Genomic DNA, 25,332 nt, shown 5'->3' with positions numbered 1-25,332 from the left:
GATGTCCAAGATATGGTGTGCTGAAAATTCAGCTTACTGTAGGGCTCTAGCTTATGACCATTTGGTAACATTTTGGCACTTGTTTTCCAACGGTGCCATTTATTTTTGTCACTGGTCACAACAAACTCAAAAATGTCTCACAATGATATCATTTTGACATAAAGAAATTAAGAAATGAATGTGAAATACGAAAATAAGAATGTAAATTAAGAAAAATACATGAAGAAAAAATTGGCAAAGCTGTAAATGAATGATATTACTATATGCACCTTTTAATGCTAACACACAGAAAACTGCCATACAGTGCCAATATTTTGAAAAAGTACATGTTTTTGTTTGTTGACTACCACTGCATCCCTATTTGCACTGCATCAAGTCTCTTTGGTCAGAACCCATACCTCATACTGCAGTGTCATTGGACTGGCAGGCACACACCAGAGACCATTCATCATTTCAGAGACTAACAATGAATGTTGATGGGAATGTTTGGGCGTCCCTTAAAAAATTAGCTAGGACATGTCCCATGTCCCCATCCATTCCTAAATCTATGCCGAGGTCATCAAGTACCAGCCACACTTTTCTGACCACCTCGCTGTGGGGAGGGTGGGGGCAATTCTTGGCCGCTTGTGAATTTCACCAGTGGCTTATGATGCTAATTAACCAGCAGCCAGGGACGTCATTATAACAACACAATTCAAAATATAACTGCCAACCCATATTGATAAGTAGTTAGTAATCATTGTTAATCATTAATCATCATGCATTCCACAAATTATACATTTTTGACATTTTGTGGATTTATGTGGCACAGCAATACTGTGATATGACACAGACTTGTGTTTTTCCTTCAAGTTATAGCCCAGTCAACAAAAATGAGTCAGAGTTGGAAAGTTTATGGTCAACAATGGTCATAATATGTACTGTCTAAGTATCGCACATGAGACACTTTACCAGAGATTAAATGCCTACCGCAGGGTAAGAGGTTTTAATCAGCAGACCCTGATTTCCCCCAACAGCCATGAACAGACACATCTCTCTAAGTAGTAAACAATGAAATTTCTAACCTCAGCCTCAAATATAATAAACCTCAAATATGCTAAATGCACTGGAGATAGCTCTGTCTGCTGACCAAACAGATGCAACTGTCAAAACAAGTAAATGAAACTGAATGAGCTTTCCACCTAGTGGTGAGCTTATAAATGATGATTACACTGGAACAGCTCAGTCCCATATTGAACTGTAAGTTTCATTAAAACAAATAATAAATAAATAAACAACTCAGTTAATATGATTATGCATTTTAATGTTTCAGGAGACTATTACAATTACAGAGTGGATCATGGTAGTGATCATGGTTAACCTTCTTAATGGTACTGGTTGCTGCTATTCAACCCCACCCACAGCCAGCAGACCAGAGGCATTCACTCTTATGGGCATGTATATGGAACCATGTGACAATTTACTGAAGCATAGATGGACATGAAAGAACTGAGGCATAAATGCAGAACTCCCTTTCCTTTATCTAGTAAATAAAGTTAAAGTCCATTACAAAACGGTTCTGCACAAAAAAATCCTGAGCCAGCAATTTGGTGCCAAGAGGTAGAAATCTATTCGTCTACACCTGAATAGCTTTGCAGCTCAGTGAACACATGAGGGAAAAGGGAAAGAGACAGAAGATAAGACTAAAGGAGGAAAACTAGAGGGAGAGAGAGACAGAAAGAAATCGAAGACGCAAGCTGGGTTCAATTTAGAGGCTTCCCATAGGAGGTGGAGTGACCTGTATCTGCTACAATAGAGGTCATGCAATTTTGAGCGGGCCCCCCTGTTTTCAGAGGATACTGTGGACCCCTGCCTTGATGTGCACATCCGGGGGAAAAAAGCAAAAGGTCCCCATAGCATGAAGAACCCCCTGAATGACCCGACTGGTGGGTTCCTATTACAACTGCCTCACTTCACTGCAGCTTTGCAATTGACACTTCACAGTAAGCTACAACACTAGCAATCACTGAAGCTATCAAGCTCAGAGGAAGTCACTATGAAGTAAGCATACCAGAGAACCTCAACCAGTTCCTTATCTTTCTGTCTTCTAATACACAAGCTGAATGTTTTGATAAAAAGCACCATGATACCTTCAGTATATTGTCCTTAAGTAGGAGCTAATATGCAGAAACCACTATGATCTACAACTGTGAACACACCACACACACTTGCATAAATTAGGCTGGGTGTTTTCATTAAAAGCAGTACTCAAAGAAATACTGAAAAGTTGTCTCACTGCAACGCTGTAGCTGAGTAACTCTGCTCCCTAAGCAGCCAGACGAAGCCGGGCTGGGATTTGCCATCTATCTAAACCATCCAAGGCTTGGTTAAAAGAACAGAGATACCCAAAGGATGCCCTGCACCTACTCTACTCATTCATATGTACTTTGCGTCCTGCTACTTACCTGCTATGGATTTCTACATAGTCTCAGTATTTTTACGATTTTCAATGTGTATCCAGAGAAAAAAAATAAAAAATCAAAACAATCAAAGAAACAGACAGGGAGACAAACATGACCTTTCATTTCCACTGATTGCCCCAGAGAAGCTAATGAACATTTCCGTAAACATTTGCAATTGGAGAGAGTCATTTTAATTACTCTCCATAGAGAGGGCTGTGCTTGGCAAGGAGCTCAAATGAAGATAAACATTTAATCAGGCATGACCTTGTGTTCGATCAGGTGAATTCTCCAAGCACTGATGTCCATGAAAACAACACTGACAGATCTGAAAATATCCAATTTGTCATTGTAGAGACTGAAATGTACCAAAATTGGCACTGAAGAGCCAAATGTCTGGTATTTCAACCGGGACAACCCAATCACCCTAATAAGAGTAATCCTAATCCATAGGAGGAAATTTTAATCCAGCCAGTGTTTTAATGAGGTCAGGATCTTCTGAGGGGGATTCTCCAGCCTCTGCACCAGGAGTTTCACGCCACAGTCTTAAAGGAATAGATCAGAATATTTAAAGTCTATTCCTGTTTCCACTGTTATTGTTGTCAGTCAGACAACTGCATTTTCACAATCACCCATTGTGCTCTTTAACCTGGACATACAGCTCCTGTTTGCCACCATGTTTCATGCAATTAATGGGGGTCAAATCTGCATCTCCATTCTCCATCAGTTAAATAATGCACTCAACAGTTAACCCAAAACCAATACAATACTACAGCAATCTGTCAGGATAAATTCAAGTGGATATTTCGTATATAAATATAATAGATATAAATATATAAATTGGTGTTTTCCAGACATCTGTTCTTCACTATGTGGTGGTGTACTGGTACTTGAAGGCTGTGCTGCCTGAAGTGTAAAAGTGAAAGCAGCACATATAGAACAAGAACAACAGTTACATTCCATGCTGAGAAAAAATAACAACCTTGTGTCAAAAAATGAAAATATTGGACATGAACTGGAGGAAGAATTTACAAGCTTTAGAAATACAAAAAAATACAAAAAATAACCACTCAAAATTTGTCCTGATAGATTCCCATTGCATTATGTTGGGTTTGAGTGATTTATGTTATAATATGTTGTGTTATGAATTGAACAGGATTTGTGGATTTGTCCTCCATTTGTCCTCCATCAATTTTGTAGCAGACAAGAGGTGAGGTCCAGTAGGAAGAACAGGTGGGATGAATATAGTGGTGAGTTGAAAATAAGAAATAAGGCTTTAAATATTCCAACTATTTCTTAGAAATGGTGAGTGCATCACATCATACCAATTGACAGAGCAAACAAAAGTGAAATTAGAAAATCTTCATTGATGATCCAGAATGTATGTTTCCTTGGGATATGGAGCACCTCACAAAAAAGCTGGCTGATCAAAAGAAAGAATAGTCAGGTGCTGAGCCATTCAAGTCCTTTCATATTTTCATCTTAGCATTGTATTTGACACTACTGAGCAAATTGTTTTAGGGGAGGTAATGTTTCATCCTCCTTGGCTCATCTTTGCTGTGGTGTCTGTCCCCCTGGGGTCAATTCTTGTTCCACTGCTGCCCCACCATCATATGCTCCAACTGTATCATATTATTTGTAAATTTAACATTTCTTTCTTTCTATGCAGATGACTCAGAAATCTATCCTCTAATCAGATCTTAGATGGCCCTGTTTGGTCAAATTTATTTTATAGAGCTGCCCCTGTGTCTGTACACCAATGCAGACCCTGCTGGTAGAAATCCGGCTGTAATAACTGACTGATGTTGGGTGGCTCAACCTTGCGTCCTCCAACTGAAAACTATCTAAAATTGTCTTTTTCATTCTCTTCTAACATCAACGAGGTTATCCATGCCTTCAGTTCCTCTCATGTAGATTAATACAACTCCCTCTATTTCATTCCATGCCAGATTTCTCTTTACTATCAGAAATCAGTGCAGAATTCAGCTGCAAGTCAAAACCCAAAGTGCCAGTGCTACATTAAGGCGATACCGGCCTTCCCACAGTGGTTGCCAGCTAATTTTACAATTCATTTGAAGATGTTACTGATAACTTTAAAGGTACTGCATGGCCTAACCCCCAGCTACACATGAGACCATTTAATTCCCTATGAGCCAGAGTTTCCCTTGAGACAGCTTTTGGCTGTCCCAAAGTCCAGGCTGAAGACAAAGGTGACTCGGCTTTTGCCATCAGAGCCCCAGGGCTTTTGGAACGCCCTCCCTGAGGAGACAGGTTGGCCATTTCAATTCTGTTATATGTTCAAGGACTTCAGTTTCATATTTTTGTTCCTAATTTATTTTCTTCATTCATTCAACTGTTCTTCGCACTTTATAACTTTGTTGCTTTGCTTTGTTGTCCCACACTGTCAAGAACTGTGTAGAATGGTAAATGTGAAAAAAAAAAAAGTTTTTGAAAAGTGTTAAACAAATAAAGTTCACCAATATTTTCATTATTTTTTTGTAGCAGTAGAGGTAGTATATTTTCTTCAAAAAAACATTAAAAAAGAAATCATTAATGTCACAAAAGAACAGAGGAAAGATAAAACTTATCTGACCAAGCAACTGTATTCCGATTTCTGAAATCATAACAAGAAGACAATAAAATAGGACAATAAAAAGGCAGGGGGAGGGTTAACCCTAATGATATTTCAGACAGAGATAAGGACTGAATGACTACACTAGTGTATCCAATTATACTTGTTATTATGGTACATATCTTATCTCATCTCTCAAGATCACCCCTCTTCCATTTTATTTAATTTGTTGTGGTTTTTGACCACTGTTTGTTTCTGTGCCTGTTTCACCCACTGCCCAGTGAGTCCACTCAGAGTATGCACTCGTGCTCATGCTCTGTCCTGAGCGGCGGCATATTGCACGTAGGCACCATGCTGCGCAGCTGCCAGCGGTAGCATGAGGCACAGAGGATTATTCTTGACGATAGGGGCATTAAATGTGTAGCAGGCCGATGGAGGCCTGAGCTGATGCTCTCTTGTCTCTTTTGGTTCAGCACCAGTTCAGAGACAGTCCCTCTAAGCTGAGTGGGAGCTCACAGTACTCAGAGTGCTGTGCCGTTCATTAAGGGCTGAGTGTGTCACACCAGCTTAGGCCCCATGTCCCCTCTCGGCCAAGGCTTCATGCTGTACTTCTTTGCCTCTGTGTTTTAGTTACTTAAAATCTCAGTCTTCACCAAATTTGGCAACTGTTCTCTGTTTGCTTATATTTTAGACCGGGAAGAAGCTCACAATTTGAGATTTAACAACAGGCTCTGATTGCAAACTTTGTGTTAAAAGTAAGAAAAATAGTTAACGTCTTTAAGTTGGCTAACAGTTAACATAAGGTAGCTAATGTACCATGCTGCAGCACAGAAAACACTGCACTCATTTATCCACAGTACTCTGGTTGGGAGTCATAAATGCTGTCATTCAACACTGTGGGCCCTCAAGAGCTGTTAGTGCAGTGCGTAGCTACTGTGCCAACTCAAAGTGATAAGCACAAAAATGTAGCCTAAATAAAAATCCATTCATTCCAGTAACTGTTAGTTTCCCACTGGATAATACATTTTCTTTGAATCCATAATAACACACAGCCTGAATCAGAGCTCTAAAGTGAACCAAAGAGCAAGAAGTGCATTTTGGAAATAGCAATGGTCAAACTGCAATTCTGCAGTACATCTCATGTCCTGCAACCTTCATGCCCACATAACCCAACATCAGAACTGTATCTTGAAAATAGCACTGGTCAAATTGCAATTCTCCAGCACATCTCAAGTCCTGCAACCTTCTTGCCAGCGTAACCAAACATCAGACTGGCTCTGTTTGATCTTGAAAGGGATATAAGCCTAAAGCCCTTCCTGTGTGAGATGTCCTTCTTTAAAAAGATTCTAATCTCAGCAGAAATGTCTGGCAAAATAGAGGTCATCGTGCCAGAGCACCCAGCAGACAATAGCAGTTGGCTACGGACCTGAGAGGAATTCTATGAGGATTTGTTTCTGTGAGGCTCATCGAGCACCACAGGGACACTATTGTGCTCAGATGAGCAGTGACATAAACAAGGTAAACAGAGACTTTCAGATGTATTTCTTCGCTCCTCCGCACACTTGCGTAACATTTAAGAGTGTTTTATGCTAACACATCACAGATCACAGAAATTTCTTTCATTACTTCCACAAAAATAATCCTGTGATTTTGGGAATATCCTCCTTAAACATTTTCAACACTACAGTACTTTAGTAGTTTTCTTTCTGCTAAGGTTATATTTACTAAGTGAATTGTCAAACATTGGCAGGTACTTTTCTCAATCTCCCATTGACAATTTAAAGGCTGATACCATATCCCCAGCTCGCAGACTGCTAGAGAGTCAGTGATGAGAGCCCCATTCCCTCCCTCTACCTACTCCTTGAATTTTGATCAGATTGGTTTATCTAATTTTCCAGTAAATGCTTGAAATGTATTCCTGCACACCTTCTCCTCATAAATGTACACACAGGAATCAGGAGAATGAGATAGAAATGAATAGTTCTGCATTAGCCTCACCTCACCACACCAGCATCACCACAGCCCCCACTGTTCCTCCTCACAGATTTCAGATTCCGAGAGGCAAGATGTAGCCTCAATCTTTTCCAGCTTACAAAAAATAAAATGTGTCCCTCTTCATGAATGATGCTGTGATAGATTCCTTCCAGGTTTTAGGAGTAAGGTGCAAGGCATGTTTGAAAACTGCAAGATGGGGTTGGCAGGGGCAAGATAGATACCTAACCACCGCTACTTTAACTCAGGATTAGTTTGCTATTGTGTCATAAGATGCTTTAGCATTTCCTCAAAACCACTACTAGGTGCCTAACCATCAAGTTAATTAAGCAATACAACAACTTTCAGTGTTAATATGCAACTACTGGCCACAACTAAGACCTAGCCACTAGATATTGGCTATCATACAAATAACAGGTGTTAACAAACCAAACAGTGATTGTTCATAGACCATGTGCAGTCACCTAAGAGGCTGTCACTATCTAACTACAGAATCAGATAAATTGGGGACGAAATGGTCAGCACACACACAAAAATTAACCATGTTTATTCTATGCAACTGTGATAGACCAGCTTAGGAATACAGTACACTTTTCTCTGCAATTGTTGCCAAGTCCACTATGCCAACAATAGGCTATGTTTTCATACAAAATGTAGTACCTGTCTATAACTAAACTGGGCTATCTGTTTTTACTATTTTACTAGGACTACTATATATGTCACACAATCAATTTCCCTTTTGCTCAAGTGATAATCCACAGCTTTAACCTACCAGAATATTGAGATTCCATAAATGTAAGGAATGGAAGAACAACACATTTGTATTAAGCATGCTGAACTAGTGCCAGAAATATGCACAGAATTGATGAGGTGTCAGTTTCACTAAAAGTCACACAACTGCACCAACAAGAGACTCTCTGATCCCCTCCTGCCTGCCTGTCCGCCACCAATGAGGTACAGACAACCTGGTCTGCATGGTGTGCATAAAAAAGAAATGTCCTTGATTTTAGGAAAGGTTGCTTTGCTCTCTTCAACCCTGGAAAGCACTATTGGCATGCATAATAAAACGCCACTGGAATCTCCTTTTTTGCTCATTTATCATCAAAATCCTATCAACCTACCAAGCCCTAACACACGCAGAAGAACACAGCAACATTAGTAACACAACATGGTGCTTTTCCTAAAATGTGTCTGTTGTGATTTAATTTGGTAATAAATGACAAGACATGCCAACAGCTGTAGCCAACAGCATTTATCCCAAACAAGTGCTTAGGCTTACATTTTGAGATCAATTTCAAAAACGTGTTAATTAATTTAGACTGCTAGCAGCACAATGTGGGTCAGACAGGGCAAACAAGTTACAACATCGGCCAATTAGAAACACATGAGCGTTTAACATTTTTTCATAACTATGCCAGGGTTAGTGAGCAAAGATGAGGCAGATGGAGACTTAGAGGAGACTGAAAGCGGTGTGGAAGAGATGTTTGTGTATTCCTTGCTGTCACTGGAATTCAGCCTACTATTGCAGATTGGTGTGTTTCTTTATCTGTCTTCTTAGGCATAGGCCTGTAGCCAACACAAATACAGCATATAAAACTGTAAAAAATAAATAGATGAAAAAAAAAATCTAATATTGATTACCTCACTTTATGTTGTGATATATTGCTTTTTGGGATGTCCTCTGGATTGGAAACTAGCATGGCATGCCAACTCTTGTGACATACTTTCTGCTTGTTTTTCAGCCAACTAACTTCATTACTGCCTTTGACTGTATTTATATAGTTACAAATGTAGGGATGGGTGGGTTAAGTATACTGACTTTTATATCTGTCATGGAATGCATTTAGATCTAATAACTAACAGTTATTCTCTGAAATGAAGAGCCAATTTCTTAATACTGGGTAACATATTCATCTATCAGAGCTGAAAGCAACAAATTCATTGATTCATTGAAAAATCAGTAACTGTAATAAGTAAGTACCTAAAGTGTAAGCGTATGATATGTAAAATAAAGCGCCACAGTTTAAGAGATCATATTGTTTAAATTCTGTACAGACACAAAGAAGTTCTTATGGCCAATCACTTTGTGTCAGAGAGAAATTTTCTCAAGTTTTAAAGGCATACTATACACTAAATTCACCCAATCGACTGAAAACCTGCAGATGTGGTGCTATAGTAAAAAAAAAAAAAAAACTTTAATAGTGCAATGCATATGCGATGATGTTGAAAATGACAGCTTCGCTAGAAGTGCATCGACAAAATCTCTGCACGTATTAGCTGCTTTGTTGTTGTCAGTGATCACTGTATTGATTTTAGCCTCCATCTCAGCATGGATAAAAGGCAAACATTTTCTCTTGTCTCTCTTGAAAAATGTTAGAAACTTAAGGTAAAAATATCCTCCTAGTTAATTTGATAGATTAAAATGTAAACAGCCTTAATTTATGAGGGAGTGCTGCTAACATCACTTGTTTGACATTATTTCTTTGACTGCAATTAAATGTGTCAAAGTTGTACTTATTTAATTGTGATTGGTTGTAACAGCTACATAATGTGCATTGTCATTTTGCCAGCAGTCTCCAAGTGCATAGACTCATATACAAAACAGATTTTTGAGTGTATATGACATATAAAGCACAAACAGAAAGCAGGCACTTCTTCTCTCTATTAAATGATAAAGACGCTGTACTGAAAAGACAAAGCTTAATTTAAAATTGCCGGACTACAGGTCAGGGACGGCCAGGGCAAACAGTGTTTGTGGCTTCTTTGTACACAAGCATACAAATAAAAACATTTGTGGCTTTCGTTGTCAAGAGAGAAAACTAAATGAGTTGTGTTATCTCCCCTTATTGTGATGCAAATTTGAAATGTGAGACACCTCGAGGCTTTTGCAGCCTATGCTAAACACTGTTTATGTTTACACTGTGAGGCCTTCACAATGCTGGCAGAATATAACAGTCCTGCAAATAAGAATCAACATGAGGCTGTCATGCAACTTTTTTAGAAACTGCGGCTTCCTTCAAAAATAAGCACCGGCCAGATTTTATAACCAGTTTCTTTTCATGTATGAGGAAAGAGAGAGAATGTTTTAGCTATTTTGTCTTGTATTCTGCCAGAGATCATATCACAATTAAAGGTCAGGCTATCCATGTAGAGCCCACTGAGCATGTGTTTTTAATGTCAGGGAAAGATACACTAACCATGGTAGCCAAACAAAGAGCAGGTCAATTGTGATCTGCTGCAAAATGTTGCTGAAGTTAGACTACAGGTATGATAACAGGTAAGAAGAAAAACAAAACAGTTCTGTGAAATCGTCCAATAAGTGCTGTATGATAGGAACGCGTGACAGAAAGAATGAAAAAAAATAAACTGGGGCTGTCAAGTGATTCATTTTTTAATTGCGTTAATCACTAAGTAGTCATGGATTAATCATGATTAATCACATATTTTAAATGTATAAAATTACTTGCTTGCTTACCCTTCCAATGTTGTACAGCATGTCATATATAAACCCCTTTGAAGAACAATGATCGTTGCTCTTCAAGGGGGTTTATATGACAGATTCCACGATGTAAACAGATTTTTTTCAGCCTGCTGTCTTCAACAGTGCTAACAGGCCTACACTTCATGGAAATCCATTTAGCATCTGTATCACTCGGTTTTGCTGTGTTGACAGATTTGACCCTTACACACTCTACAAGTGTAGTTTTTACAGCACCGCTGCTAGTAGCACCACTGTTACTACAACTGGAAGAACTAGCAACAACAAAAAAAGTTTGACATTTAACTGATATTTTAACCTCATTGTGCTCCGACTGAACGGCATTTCAGTGTTGCAGTTTGTCCATATGACTTTATTTCTGTCCAGAGATCCACCGGGACGCTTCTTGAAAGAAAAGATGCCTCCCAGCGGGTAACAGATCGTCTTCTCATTTATTTTGTCTGTTATCAGCATTCAGCAGCTTGCTGCTGGCAGCATACACAGCGGCATGTGTGACGTCACATGGGGTTAAGGGTCAAAAGTGGTCAAAGTTGAACATAGAGTTAATTTGCGTTAATTTTTAATATCAATGGCGTTAAGGTCCCCAAATTAATCACGTGTCTACTCTGACAGCTGTGAGCTAACCATATAGCGCATTTATCTGTACATGCAGGTTTAGTGTTACCAAGTGTCATATTTAAACATATTTGCCACAAGTAGGCCATGGAGACAAAGTTGGTTTTGTTGCCAGTAACTTTTGGTGCATAGGGATAAAATGATGGCAAGGTCTGTATTTTGCTACTGCTGTGGGACAAGCCTATCCTAAATATTTTGCTCATCAGTCTGTCTGAAAAGGCCTGACAGAACAGGTTGTCTTATGGATATTTTCTCTGGTAAGGTGGTGGTTCTAGGAGAAAGGTGAACGATAGGGAGATGTGGCCTTACCTCATTAGTGTTCCACCGGTGTCTCTCCTTTGGCAGCGAGGAGCATTTTGGTAGACATTCAAGCAGCTTTTTGGGCAGGTATATTTTCAAATGTCCATGTTCATCTGTAACAAAAGTAAAGCAAAACAGAATATTTAGCACATACCTCAGACCTTACTGACTTGGCTGTCTCCTCTTTTTTATCAGTCTATCTAAAGCGATACACTGAAAAATAACTCTTCCCACCTGAACTTAGGAAACAATACCAAATGCATAGTACTGCATGAGTTTGCATTGTGCTTCACTAAATTATTTTACTGTGAAATACATTCAGGCAAGTTCACTGTAAATATTTCACTGTCAACTTGTGAGGACTGTATCTATTCATTATTTATACACAATAAACACCCTTGAGTGATTTTGTAGCGCATGGGGATTTAGCATGGGAGTCTGTGTGCTGTATGCGGTGATTTAGTGTGTTATTCAGGAAAGTAATTTACCAATTATCAGGCCCAATTTTTACATCATAATATATGTCAATCAATTTATATCTTATATTTCAGTCTGTTCACAAGCATAATAAAACAGTATGGTTTGGAGATGCCATCATGGCCATAATTTTTTACTTGTGTTTAAATATGGAGATAGGCGTTTATCCAAGACATGTGTTGAAAAATAATGTTTGGGAAGAAAAATTAATTGAATTTATATCATCATGAACTATTCTAATGTAGTGCTTAGTCTGTTTCTTTAACAGAACATAAACAAGATGTATGCTTATGTCTCCCCAGCTTCAGCAATTTACTTACAAAATGAGGATATTCTCAGCGAGTAACTTATCATTAAAAGTGGATTTAAATGGAAAAAAGCAGTGACTGCCAATCATAATGACATGACAGAGGAACCAGGGCTGGAGACAATGGTACACTACTGCTGAAAAAGAAAACAAGCTTACTTAAGACACCTCAAATTAAATAGGCCTGAAACTGAATCTTAATATTGCTGTCATAAAAAGGACTATAATATGTTTCATGGTAATGAGTTGACATACTCTTTCTTGAGAAAATATTTCTTTTTGGGTTGAACATGTAAGTCTACCCTTTTTCAGCAAGCGTATCTCTGAAGGATTTCATGGAACAGCTGACCAACAATATCAGCTTCTCTGGGTCTCTGTAGTCGTCGCTGGAGTTTGGGCTTTTTTCTTTCCCCCGATTCACTTGCACAGATTTTGAACACCCGATCAATATACCTTACTTCCAGTGCATATAAAAAATATACAAATCACAACAATGCAAATCAAATCTATATATTTAGGAACAGCTACAATATTGATTTGCAATTTTCGTATACGTGTGTCTGTGTGTGCGTGTAGATAGATATAGATAGATTTAGATATCTTTTATATATCGTTGCTTTTATATACATATTTTTAGGCTACGTTACAAAAAGTGAATGAAGAGACAGAAAAAAGCTAGAGCATCAGTGCTGACTATAGATCCCTGGGGCAGCTGATATCAGTGGCTGACTGTAAAAAAGGGGAAATGTTCTACGAAAGCAAAATATCGCTTTAAAGCCGACGCAAATAATCCAGCTATGCACTTGATTATGAGGATATAACAAGAGTGTATGTAGCTTACTGTACATCACAGCAACAGCAGTGTGCAGTACTGCTGAGATTCCTCCATATGGAATAGCCAATGGGAATGAATATAGTTGGCCCATAGAGAGGTGCCTGGCTAGAAGCCTCCAAGTGTAATACATAAGGTGGAACATCAGGAACTGTAGGTACAGAGCGATGCTCACAGTATTGCTCCCAAAGGAATGCAGGAATAGCTCTGCAGGTTTGTAGTATTTGCCATATCCATTTGTACCTTTAATTCTGCATGTGTAGACTCCTTTTTATATGAGCTGAACAGGTATCTGTAATCATTCGCTTCGCCCAATTAAGAATCACATGCAGCATCTGCTCCCAGGTACCACCAGAGTAGTGCCACTGTCAGAACTGGAAAACACGCTGTAGCTGAATGATCAGAGAGGTGCCAAGGAAAAGAGGGCAGAGAGAATAGGCAGTGGGCAAATTAGCAGGAGCGAAGTTGTAGTTTATGTGCAGCTTTATTATTATAAAATCAGTTAAAATAAGGGCAAAGCTTTCAGTCTACCTTGAGTGCAGTGCCACATATTGAAAGGAAAATGGATCTTTCACAGTGCATTCACACACAGATACGGCATGGCCCAGGAGCAAATCTTGGCCATCTCCCACCCTACAAAGAGAGCTTTGAAGACTTGCTCTTTGCAATCAATTGTCAGCAGCAGCAGGCCTAGTGGCCGGCCTTTCTCTCCATAGAGCACTGCCAGGATATAATGCTGCCCTCTGACACACCCTTTGATGACATCATCAAGGCAAGAGGGAGCTAGGATGGACTATGCGCCCAAAGCATGTCAAAGATTTTCGTGTCTACAGAGTCAAGACAGAAATCTACTCGAGGAGGGGATGTCTGCTTAATCCGCCAGTAAAACGAGGTGGAAAGGGAGACTTAGGAATGGAACATGTAAAAAATCTAGACAGCTGCAAGAAAACAGTGGTTTCTGAGCTGCTTTTGGATCGTGTGAGCCTGGGCTATCACTTGTCACAGCACAAGAGGGAGGTAACACGATTTGGTTATACAGCATCATATTGTTGGCCCTATCACTGCTGCTCTGACCCATGAATTATGGAAATTGCCCCTCCTGACTTCTCGTAAATCATACTTGCCCACACTTGTTATTTTCCTGGGTTTCTCCCAATTTTTATGCCCCTTGTCTTCAGCTTCTCCCAGGGTTTAATTTCTCCTGATTTTTCAGCTATATTTTTTGTCAAGTTTCAAAATCCGATCATTTATTACATTTGTTGGAATTAATAACTAGGGGTAGAAATTTACAGCAATTTCATACTCGAGTGTTCTGTTGGATTAAGAAATAATTTTTAAAGAATAACTACAAATTAAAAATGACAAGCAAACTGTCTACTCAATTAGGCTACTCAGAAAATTTCTACTGTGCATTATACATAGCCCCAAATTAATAACAACGATGGTCTTCATTTTCTTTGTCTTAAATGGTAGCATTATTTGGTAGCTGTTTTTAAACAGTTAAACAAATGATAGCCGAAATAAACAACACATTTATCAATTTACAGAAAAAAATGCACAATTGAGCACACCCTGGTAATGCTACGTCTTCTGTCATTTGCAAAAGTAGGCTACAGCCAGCATTGCTGTTAAGAAATCAAAGTAAGGGCAATGCCTTTCATTTTGCTATACCTGATCGTTTTTACAGCTTCAAATGTTTCAGCTGAGAAAAATGAACCTGTCAAAACGTTGTAGTGACAGTCGGCAAGTTGACAACGAGGCCTGATGTGTGAAGAAACACAGCGGCTACAGAGCAGCACTGCGGCTAACAGTTGGCAAGTGTTGCACTTTGCTGAATGTGCTGGTGTTGAGCATGGTCTTTCCACCATGAAAAGAAACGTCACCCCATAGATTCAACTGTAAGTGTGAGATTATGGTGAGGGATGAGCAGGGAAATCTTTTTTTTCCTGTTCCATCTCAGACCAAACAAAATCACGTTGAATCTTCCTAGTCGAGTAACGTGTACTCCAATGGTCGATCAAGCCTGCTCCTGCCCATCCCTATTACTAACACAAAAAAACCTCAGTGCTTACAATCACACATGTTTCTGAATGGTCAACAAAATGTTAATCCAAAAATGTAGTCTCCATGGTTACCTTAATTGGCAGCTCTCACTTCCAGTTACTTCTGTCCTCACTGAAAACACCATTAGGCAGACTACGCTGTTTCTGTTTGGCTGGGAGTCAGTGAGAGTCTCACATTCAAACTGATATTTTTTTTTTTCTGCCAGAGGCTTATTTGATTTAGGCAAAACAGCATAAAGATTAAAGGTCTTGGTAAGCTACAGATAGCAGCGTGGGATCCACAGCAGTAAAAAAATAAATAAATGAACAAAATAAAATAACTTTGTTTAGCAGCTGCTCCCTGTTGGTACATGCCGAGCATGGTATTCCTGTAATTTTAGTCAGATGCATGTGGGCATGTGTATGAATGTCCATAGGATTTATGCACAGAGGTCTGTTTAAACATCATTTTTACTGTTGACACTTGTGACATAAAAGAGCAACCTCTTGGATGAGGTCTTATCTGATCTAAAAAATGTCTGTGTGACATGCTTGTGTTGTGAACAGATGATTAAAAAAATCATTCATCCATCTTAGAGAGTAAAATGTAAGACAACTGTTCTTATTTAAGTATTTACCTACAAATACATACATGACCACTAACTGCTTTCTTTTTCATCCACATCTACTTTGCTGTACAAGCCTTGCTGTGATTTTCACACACATCATAATACAAGAGTGAAATGATTTGGGGTCAGTAGCTCCATTGTAGCATCTTGAATGTACAATGCCAGTTTTTTGATGAAATCAAATTTTGATTGTTGATTGTTAATTTGGGTTAAAAAAAAAAAAAAAAAAAAAAAAAAAACAATAATAATATGCTAAAACCTTACACATGAATTCAGGGTGATGGTGCCCTTTTGGCTTGAGATCTACAGGTATACAAAAATAATGGACAGCCTCCAGCTAATCAGACTCAGACTGCTCACCTTATTCATTTTACAATATCCAGAATTAGCTAAAAATTCTGACATGTAAAGCTGGTGTTTGCAGCTTTACCAGTGCAACGGACAAAACATCTGACATTTATTTTTTGTCTTATATTTTAATATAATACATTTCTATTTATTCAAAACTGGCAGGAGTGGTTGCTGAATGTACACCATACTATGAATATGAAAAAGTAAACCAGGAAGCTATACAGACTGTCAACTATAATGCACATAGAAAAGGCCTACAGTACATTACTATCAGATTATAGGGAGAACCACAGTCAAGGTTTACGGTACATCTCATCATGTGGCTACGTACAGGCCTTGTCTCATATTAATCAATAAATAAAACAGTGCATTTGCTCTTAATGTTGAATAAAAGCACTAGCATGTGTGTAAGATACAAAACATTTTATTTTTGAAATGGTTAACCTTCTCTGATATGCGAGCCCCTGTCTTACTTGAGAGGGGCCATTTTTATTTGCACTAGAATCTTTTTTTTTTTTTTTTTTACTAGGCTCTCAAAGCATACAAAAGTGAACTCATTATAACTGTTTGGTGAGTGCTGAGGTTTCTTTTCTACAGCATTATGCTATCATTACTCTAAACTGTTTTGTTCCTTCACCTGCTATTCATCTACTCTCATGTTATTTCAGCTGCAGTACGTCTACCGTCTGATTCCCTCCACCAGGCATTTCCACAGATGTGAGGGAAAAACACTGAGTTCCAACAGAGTATTGCTTACTAATTAAAGATTTGTCCACTGTGAGATGGAAATTCACATATAGTTGGTGCGTCAGCTGAAAACAGGCCACATAGGAATAGCTTAGATGCTAGATTTGGAATGGATTTACAGCATATAGACAAGCTCTTTCTAATCAAACCATCTGATTAATCAATATACGAACAACAAATTACCTACAAAATATTTGCCTTTGAAAATCTAAATGTTGCTTTTTCTCCACCATGAGCAGATCAAAGCCTGAAAAGCACTCTACTTTGCTTCTTTGCATCTCCTGTACACTCCCTTTGTAAGGTTTAATATTTATTTTGGAGGCTTAATGACTGCTTGTATATTAGCCAAGAAAGAGATACACAGAAAACTACTAGGCCTATTCGGTTGTAAAACACTAAAGTGCAAGACAGGCTGAAACCAGAGCTTGTTACATGAGAGGATGTGCTGAGCTGAGCTCACCCACACTGGAGCCAATTACATTCTTGGTCTTGATGAAAGAGCCCACATACAAAAGGCTACAAAGGGAGGGAAGCTTGACACAGAGGCCACAGGTCTGTGACTTTCATGTGGCCAAAAACCGGCAGCTTGTGTGGCAAACTATGGCAGCCTGAGCACGCCTCTTCATAAGTCACATCACCCTCAGTCAAATGGGTATAAAAATATCTATTTCTGTGTGCTGATGTTTGGATTATCACTGATCCTGGCTGTGAAGCAAACACTTGGGGCGAATTTAAGGGTATCTGTCATGCTAGCTTGCTCCAGCCCCACCCTAGAGACGAGAGCGAGGGTCATGAGACTGGAAAGGCTGACAAAAACAAATCTTTAATCAATACCCAAGCCCTCAACGCAAAACCCTTTCTCTTCCGTCTCTGTCTCAGGGCGCTCCGGGAGTGACAGTTTTTCTTTTTAATCTGTGCCCACATTGTGGAGAAATTGCAAGCTAATGTTTCGGGTATAGAGCATTCAACAAACCACTGCCGATGGTGCATATCCAAAGAAACAGTTTGAATGCAAATATCTTTAACAATAATCCAGGCAGTAACTAGTATGAGTACAGGATGTTAAGTCCACAGTACTTGGCTTATTTCTGTAGCTATACCTGAAGAGCCTGTGATGAGGTAAGTCAAAAAACATAGAAAGTCCTCTGGATAAACATTTAGTTCTCATCTTTGGCCTGTATGAAGTGCTGTAAAATGATTTGGGCCTTTGGCCATGTCTGTTGGTGTTAGGTTGGATGACAGCCATGCTTTGAGCTGGACCAATATTCCTCTCGAGAATTCAGCTCCAAAATTACCCCTGTTAGCCTAATAAGCTTAGGTTATACATACTCATCAAAAGGGGTGAGAAAAGTCAAGTTTAACAAAAACAAGACAAGCATACTTGTCTTTCTGCTCTACAGAAAGACTGGACCTAAGAAACAATAAAGTAATATTAACAATAATAATGATGATGATAACGAGATTAATTAAGTAATTTGAAAAAAAATCAAAATGATAGTGTCATTTTGGTAGTAAACAACATTTAAAATTCAGATTAGTAGAATGCTGGATACTATAAGCACATACACACCTTTCATAGAAAAAAGTTAACAAAGCTATTATTTTGAGAGAAAACATATTTCTGTTGAAAAACTTGTGGAAACCTTCCTCTCTATTCATTCAACACTTATATAAATATCAAAACCTGAGCACCAGTGGCTTCTGTGGTGATAGGATTCACACAGCAGTGCGTGCTGCTCAAATCTGTGGCCTAACACTGCTTACAAGTCTGTCAAATCAGCATCATAAACAGATACTGTTTTGCACCCTCCCACAAGTAATCTCAACTAAATATGGCACCTATTTTATAATTGAAGAGAAGTGAACTGCTCTTTCCAACATTGTGTCCTAATTTAAAGGTCAAATTAGCAGAAGTGATTCACCCTGAGTCACACACTCGTCCATTACATCCAAGAAACAAAAAGTTGCATGTATGGCCTATTTTTGGAGAAGTGGGAGAAGTGGATGTTTTCATCCCTTTATGTTTGTATTATATGGATAGAATAACACTGACATACTGAGACAGTCACAGTGAAAGAGACAGAGACAGTATAGCATCACATCACTTATCTTGCAGTATTAGTAGGTAATCTGAAACATACACAAAAAATAAGAAAGGATACGGCCTACATCCTGCACCCAAATATGTGCACACACACATGCATTAGCACACTCACACACATACAAACACAAGCCTATGCTTTTCACAGTGGACGAAATAGACAAACAGAATACTTAAAATTGCATTCACTGACAGCATGCACAGCAAAGAAAAACAGCCAAGCAACATGCAGTTCCTACAGCATGGGCTCTCCTCCCCAAAGGGACGCACAGAAAATAAGTGAAATGCAAAGACATGACAAGAATTATCAGCCCTGGTATCTAAAATGAGACAACATACAATTACAGCGTATGGTATTACACTGGAATGCATCATTTAGTAAGTCTAATGACAAGATCTATGGGACCAGGCCAGATGTCAAACCAATCAACAATGGGTGGCAGAGTAGACTTAATGACTAGTTTCAGGGATTCCACACCACTGACGCTCAAAATGGCTAAATCATGGGGAGCCAGACATGGCCAATGTAACCCAGAGCTGGTAAACTCACTTTTAGACCAAAGGCTAGGTTGGTCTCACAGGTTAAAGTTACAGCACACACACACACACACACACACACACACACACACACACACACATACACACACACACGCACACACATACACACACATATAGACACAAAAACTGATCGAGTGAAACATGGCACAAAGAGGAAGTCAGCCAAGGTGCAGCGGTCGACTAATGACATGCTGTCAATCAAATGCAATCAATCTGGTTGTGACAAGTGGAAGGAGGGGGAAAGATGAAGAATGAGGTTAAACTACAATAGGCTGCTGCAATAGCATTTATAGCAATGGGCTAAATATTGCACCAGCATTCTATCCTCCACCTTATGCTACTTTTCCATAATTTATCTATGTGTTAAATCTTGCAAACTGGCCTCACTGATCACAGGCTTATTTAACTTTACAGGAGGCCTATTACATATCATATCAAATAAAATAATTTATTGGCCCCTGTTCTCTCATTTGTCTTTGATGTTCTAAATGCAAATATCAATAATCTATGACAAACCAAAAAACTACGTTCCACAGTGTTTTTGTCCATACTGACTGGGTGACCTTTACCCTGTATGTGATAGTTGAAAGTGTTTTGAAGAGGCCTGAAACCTTGCAGAATTTCGCACACTATTTTATTTGCACAGACCTTGATGAGCAGCATTAGCATAGTGCTGTGTTATAATGTATGAGTGGCTACAAGCAAGACTCTATTTTAACCCCACCGAGTTATAAAAAGTGAACAAGACAATGTGTTCACTTTTCAAAGGCTAGCCTACTACTTGGGGGGAAACCTGAGCTAAGCTTTAAAACAACACAGGGCAAATTAAACAGCGTCACATTTCCCCGGCAGTAATAACTGTGATTGAGCAGTCTCGGTGCAGTCTGATGGCTCTTGATGAGCAGATAGAGAGGACTATGTAGGCTTAAAATAGCCATGTTTTAGTGTAGGACTGGGAAACCAATTATCTTAATCATTTGGCCTATAGCCTGTTCCACACCACTCTTACATACAGTGAAATTACTAACCGCCCACAAGCCAAAAAGTCTCACTAAACTTCACTATAGTGTTGCTATGTTACGGTGAAGCTACAAAAAGAACACTGCACGGCTTCCAGCAATAGTCGAGAGCGAGTATCTGTCCTGCTACAGACCAGACAGCTGTTGTGATGGGCATGTAAAGGCTTTTTTATACAGTAGGAAAGATTAAAAAAAGAGTAAACATTTCAGCCAGAGATTTGAATTAAGTTGAATCTCGCTCAACACCATTGTTTATACGACTGGGCTACCATCAGACAAGATGTGCAATGTGGCAGCACTCATTGTTTTCAGTCTCATTGTTTACATTCCTTCAATGGCTCTGCTTGACGCCCTATGGCTCCAGTGTAGTGGAGCCATAGTATAGTGTAATATAGCATAATAAGGGAAGACTGTCAACAAGTCAAAGAGCTGAAAAAATAAAAGCTTGGGCCTATTACTGGAAGTTCAACAAACATGCACACACGGTTAACTGCCTGCAACAAACTGAAAATGACTCTTTATGTGTTCTCAGCCCTCACCAAGCTCACCCATCCATGAAAATCCCATCTCAAGGAGAGCAGAGGTGAGGTCTCTCTCTCTCTCCCTCTCTCTCCCCTATACTCTCTTGCTCTCTTTCACTTTCTCTCTCTTGCTTACACATGCACACAAACACACAGCTTTGGAGCTGCTCCAGAGCCTTTTTTCCTTATCATAACTACTCCCACAATTACTCAGACGATTACTCAGATCAATGGTTTACCTGCCTGTTTGAGTTGCTGTATGCAGCATTTGAGTGTCCTGGTGAAGCAGAAACCTCCAGGCAGAATGCATTAAACAGGGTGTCTGACATGGGTGTAGTATACTGTAATACCACGCAATAACATGAGGGAAACAGCAAGACCGGCAAAAACTATTGTCAGTCACGGCTGTCACACATGAGGGGGTAATGCAAAAGTCTATCAACAGTGTCCCTGTTACAGTCTGCACCCTGTTTCATAGATTTGCTCAACCAGTCCCCTGTCGCTAAATCTCTGCTCTTCTCAAAAAAAAATCTCTTTTAAAAATACCAAAAGCTTTGGTGCAGCAGAACTCTTCCAGTGACAGATATTGAGTGAGGAGTCTAACAAGAGGTTGAGGGTGATTTCAGACTCTCTATTTAGAAATGACAATACATGAGCACACTTAATTACCCAGACTCTAGTCTAGATCAACAGAGTTTTCCAGCAGTGAAGAGACTAGGGCTGGTGTATTCATTAAGCATGAAGGAGCTCCTTTCTGCTGAGAAACAATCTGCTTTACAGAGGACAGTCTTTACATTGAGTAAAGACAGAGGCAACACTAAGGGAGGTTCTCTAAAGAGGAATAAAGGACAACAAAAACCACAAATCAACTCAAAACTCTGGCCTACATTTCTGTGTGATTTGTTTTGGTTGTGCCAGAAAATAGCACTAGTGCATAGACTTGTAAGTACATTGGAGCAATTCCCACAGCAGCCGGATTTCAGAAGTCATAAAAACTCTGCTATGATGCTGGGTTGTCTTTGTTCTTTGCACCCTGCCTACAGTTCTCATAGAGCACAAATGTGATGAGAGGAAGGCAGAGGCAGAGATTAGTCCATTTGAAGGAGACAGTGATATCACGGGATATGAATTCCTTCAGCCTTGCAAAAAATGGTGGTCATTACGATCCAATTTTGTAACATTTAAAGCCACATTATTAACTTGGGTTGATTTTTTTCCCATTACATGCAGGCCTGGGAAAAGCTGAGGAAAGGCCAGCACAGGGCCATAATTGATGTCTCAAAGTGTAAGCATTCTCTCTGAGGGTCTGCTCAGGTCCTGATCCCCTGGCCTCAACCTGAAACAATCACTCTTAGTTAACGACAACACTTCAGCTATTGACAGCATGATCCCGTAAAGCAGACGCTTCAATCAACAGAGCGCACCCGGAGGAGGTGTTGGCTGGAGGAGGAAAGGAGAGGAGGAGGAGAGAGAGAGGGAAGGAGGGCATGGGGACGGATGAAATCAAGAAGTAAATAAATGAATCAATGAATGAATAATAGATTGGCCGGCTAGTGGCCTCTTGGAGCAGCAATGCAGTATTAATAACTGACTCTTACTGTTCGTCTCTGTGTCATCACTGATACTCTTAGGTGGACCATGGCCAGCATAACACACTGCTGATCTGTACATTCGATCCGGATTACGAACTTTCTTCAGTCCTTCAGGAGGCAAAGAGAGAAGTAGAGAAAATCGGGGAAAAGAAGCATTCTCCTGGCCTACGATAACTAAACAAACTCCCCCCATGCAAGCAACATCAACAGAAGCTAGACAGCATATCACATTTAAAACACACAACAACATATTGGTGGGCAAAAGTTGCTTGAGATACAAAGGTAGTATAAATAACAACAATAATAATTCTTCATCATTTGTTTTGGTGACAATGCATTAGTCTATTATTCTATTTGTAACTGCTCCCTCCAGTCCTTATTGACAAGAGAGAGGGCCAGGAATCAGGGTCACCGTAGTTCTGGCCCTGTTTGATTTGGGTCAATAACGGTCTCCGTCACATTAGTAGTAAACTGGATGAATCAATAGGATCAATCTGAGGAGGCCATGCAAGGCAGTCTGTAAAGGTCTGTTAGACACAGGCGTTAGGAATGAGGCGTCTCAGCAGCCACAGACTGGACCAGGGTCCCATCCATTCACACCTCACTAATTCAATTAGGAGGATGCAAAAAAAAAATGTACAGCTTGATTGAACACTAAACTGTAAGAGTGAGACGTCTGAGATCTGGAGGAGGTTGAATTCATCCTTCTTTATATAATAGCAGAAAAAATATTTATACCATTGCTGCACAAGCACTTTTGTAAGTTAATGGCTGACTGCATGCTTACTTGATGTTTTGCTAACGCTTCACCCTGAACTTTGAATGAAATGATAAAATCATGAAACTTTTTGGACTCTACTGACTTGAAAATAAAAGAGAAAGCATACTCCCTATGCAGTTAAGGGAAAAGACTACAGTCATTAACGTGATTTTAAAAATCAACCTGTGTGTTTCTTTTAGTTGCAAACAAAGCTGCCTTAAAATTAGATTTTGAAGTAAAAAATAAAAGGTTTATGCAGCACATCTGTATAAGTTTATAGTTTTCGTGAACTATACTTTCATTTTGTTAAAATAGATGTTTGACCTTGATCTGTCTGATAAAGGAAAATATGTTACACTCCTAGTAAGTGTTCATTTCTTAGAAACTCAATGCGTCAACATTCAGATTTACAAGCTGAAAGTTTTGAGATTTTACTTTAATAAGCTGTTTCTATTCTGGTGGGTGTGAACATGCCAGCCTATATTTACAAAAGATTGACTCCAATTGCTTGTTTGAATTTTAAAAATTTGGGTCTTCTACAAGACAGAGTTTAAGAGCCACAGTCTTGGTGGATTTATAAGACTGTGGTAGTCTTATCCAGAACAGCCTCAGTGTTAGACATATCAAGCCTGTCTTTTCTGAGCCCTCCAGGCCTTGTACTTAAAGTAGCAAACCCACAGTGCTTTTTATGAGTATGGAGAAAAAAAACTACCCCCAAGGGCCCTGACAATCAGTTAGGCGGGAGAGAAATACCCCAGGATGTAAACATTAGACCACTGAGTGAGACTGGGTCATGGCCCCTGGGTTTAACACAAGATGTGACCCTCGGTTATTATGGGCCATCATAAGACCTGCCAAACAACTGAGAGTGATCAGTCCACGCAGCACTGCCCACATACCACAAGGACAAAAGGTTAAGGAGACACTGCACAGCTCTCTCTGTGGCTCGCTGACCTACAGGGGAACTGTGTTGAAGCATCATTAAAAACTGGACTTGTTGTACATTAAAAATCTATTCCATACTTGTGGGTAACCAGTACTAAATAAATGTTGGATGCAGAAATAAAGATCCAGCAAGACAGCTCTGTGTAATAACTCTGAGGCCCAGGTTTGCATGAGACGCGCATTTATGTGACAATATGAAGCAATCTCTCTACACTCCCCTTCCCTCTCCTCCTCCTCCTCCTCCTCCTCCTCCTCCTCCACTGACCGACCTCACAGGAACACTGAAAATAACTTAACCTGCTCAGCAATGGGACTTTCAAGTCAGGGTTTTCAGTTAGAGCTCCCTGTGTTGGCGAGGCAACGGAGTTAATGATTGCAGCCTATTTGTTAAGTTCAGCTATGGGGATGAATACATCAGGCATATACACCACAGTGAAGTCATTACTATCATATAACCAGATGTCTTCATTTTTTGTCATAGGCACAGACAAATCCTACAGATATTGAGTGTGTTTGGTAGCTGACTTCTACAGCTCAATACCACCCCCTGGTGGGGCTTCGTTTAGAGATTGGTACATTGACATCCAAACCACTGGATCTCCAGTGTTATCATTTTCTTTCACATAGACAGAGACAATTTGTTCACACTCATTGAATCATTAAAGTAGATCTATGTCCAAAACAATTAGTGTTTGAGGAAACTCAAAGACACCAGAGCCTGACGGGAGTCTGTTCAGTCCCGGAGCTTGGCATAACTTAACTGTGAACAGCTTACAAAACAGCTGGACTTAACAATTTCTGCAGGAATCTCTTTTGCATTTAGAAAAATAGTTTATACAGAACGCAAGTTTTGCAGTCACTTTGAAAGTCTAGGACTGCTCTTTATCTTCGTCCCACAGGTCAAAATAAATCCATAAATTTGAATACATTGACAACCACAGCCAAAAAAAAAAAAAAAGAAAGAAAGGGGACAACAGATTAACAACCTATCATCATGCAGGATTCCGCATGAACAAAAATGTAAAAACCTATAGA

General features: G+C 39.5%; 1 protein-coding gene across 1 annotated transcript in view; it reads right to left on the bottom strand.

Moving 5' to 3' along the window:
• The window catches only part of camta1a (calmodulin binding transcription activator 1a), a 277,749-nt gene that overhangs the window by 251,037 nt on the left and 1,380 nt on the right, over positions 1 to 25,332 (bottom strand). The window contains exons 2-3 of the mRNA XM_030055833.1: positions 22,599 to 22,700; positions 11,426 to 11,529 (exon numbers count right to left, since the gene is read on the bottom strand). Coding sequence (XP_029911693.1) covers positions 11,426 to 11,529; positions 22,599 to 22,700 — 206 coding nt within the window. The remainder of the gene's footprint in view (positions 1 to 11,425; positions 11,530 to 22,598; positions 22,701 to 25,332) is intronic.

The sequence above is a fragment of the Myripristis murdjan genome, chromosome 7 (genome assembly GCF_902150065.1).
Source record: "Myripristis murdjan chromosome 7, fMyrMur1.1, whole genome shotgun sequence".
In the NCBI taxonomy this organism is placed as follows: domain Eukaryota; kingdom Metazoa; phylum Chordata; class Actinopteri; order Holocentriformes; family Holocentridae; genus Myripristis; species Myripristis murdjan.
This window is presented reverse-complemented; position numbering and strand designations above follow the sequence as displayed.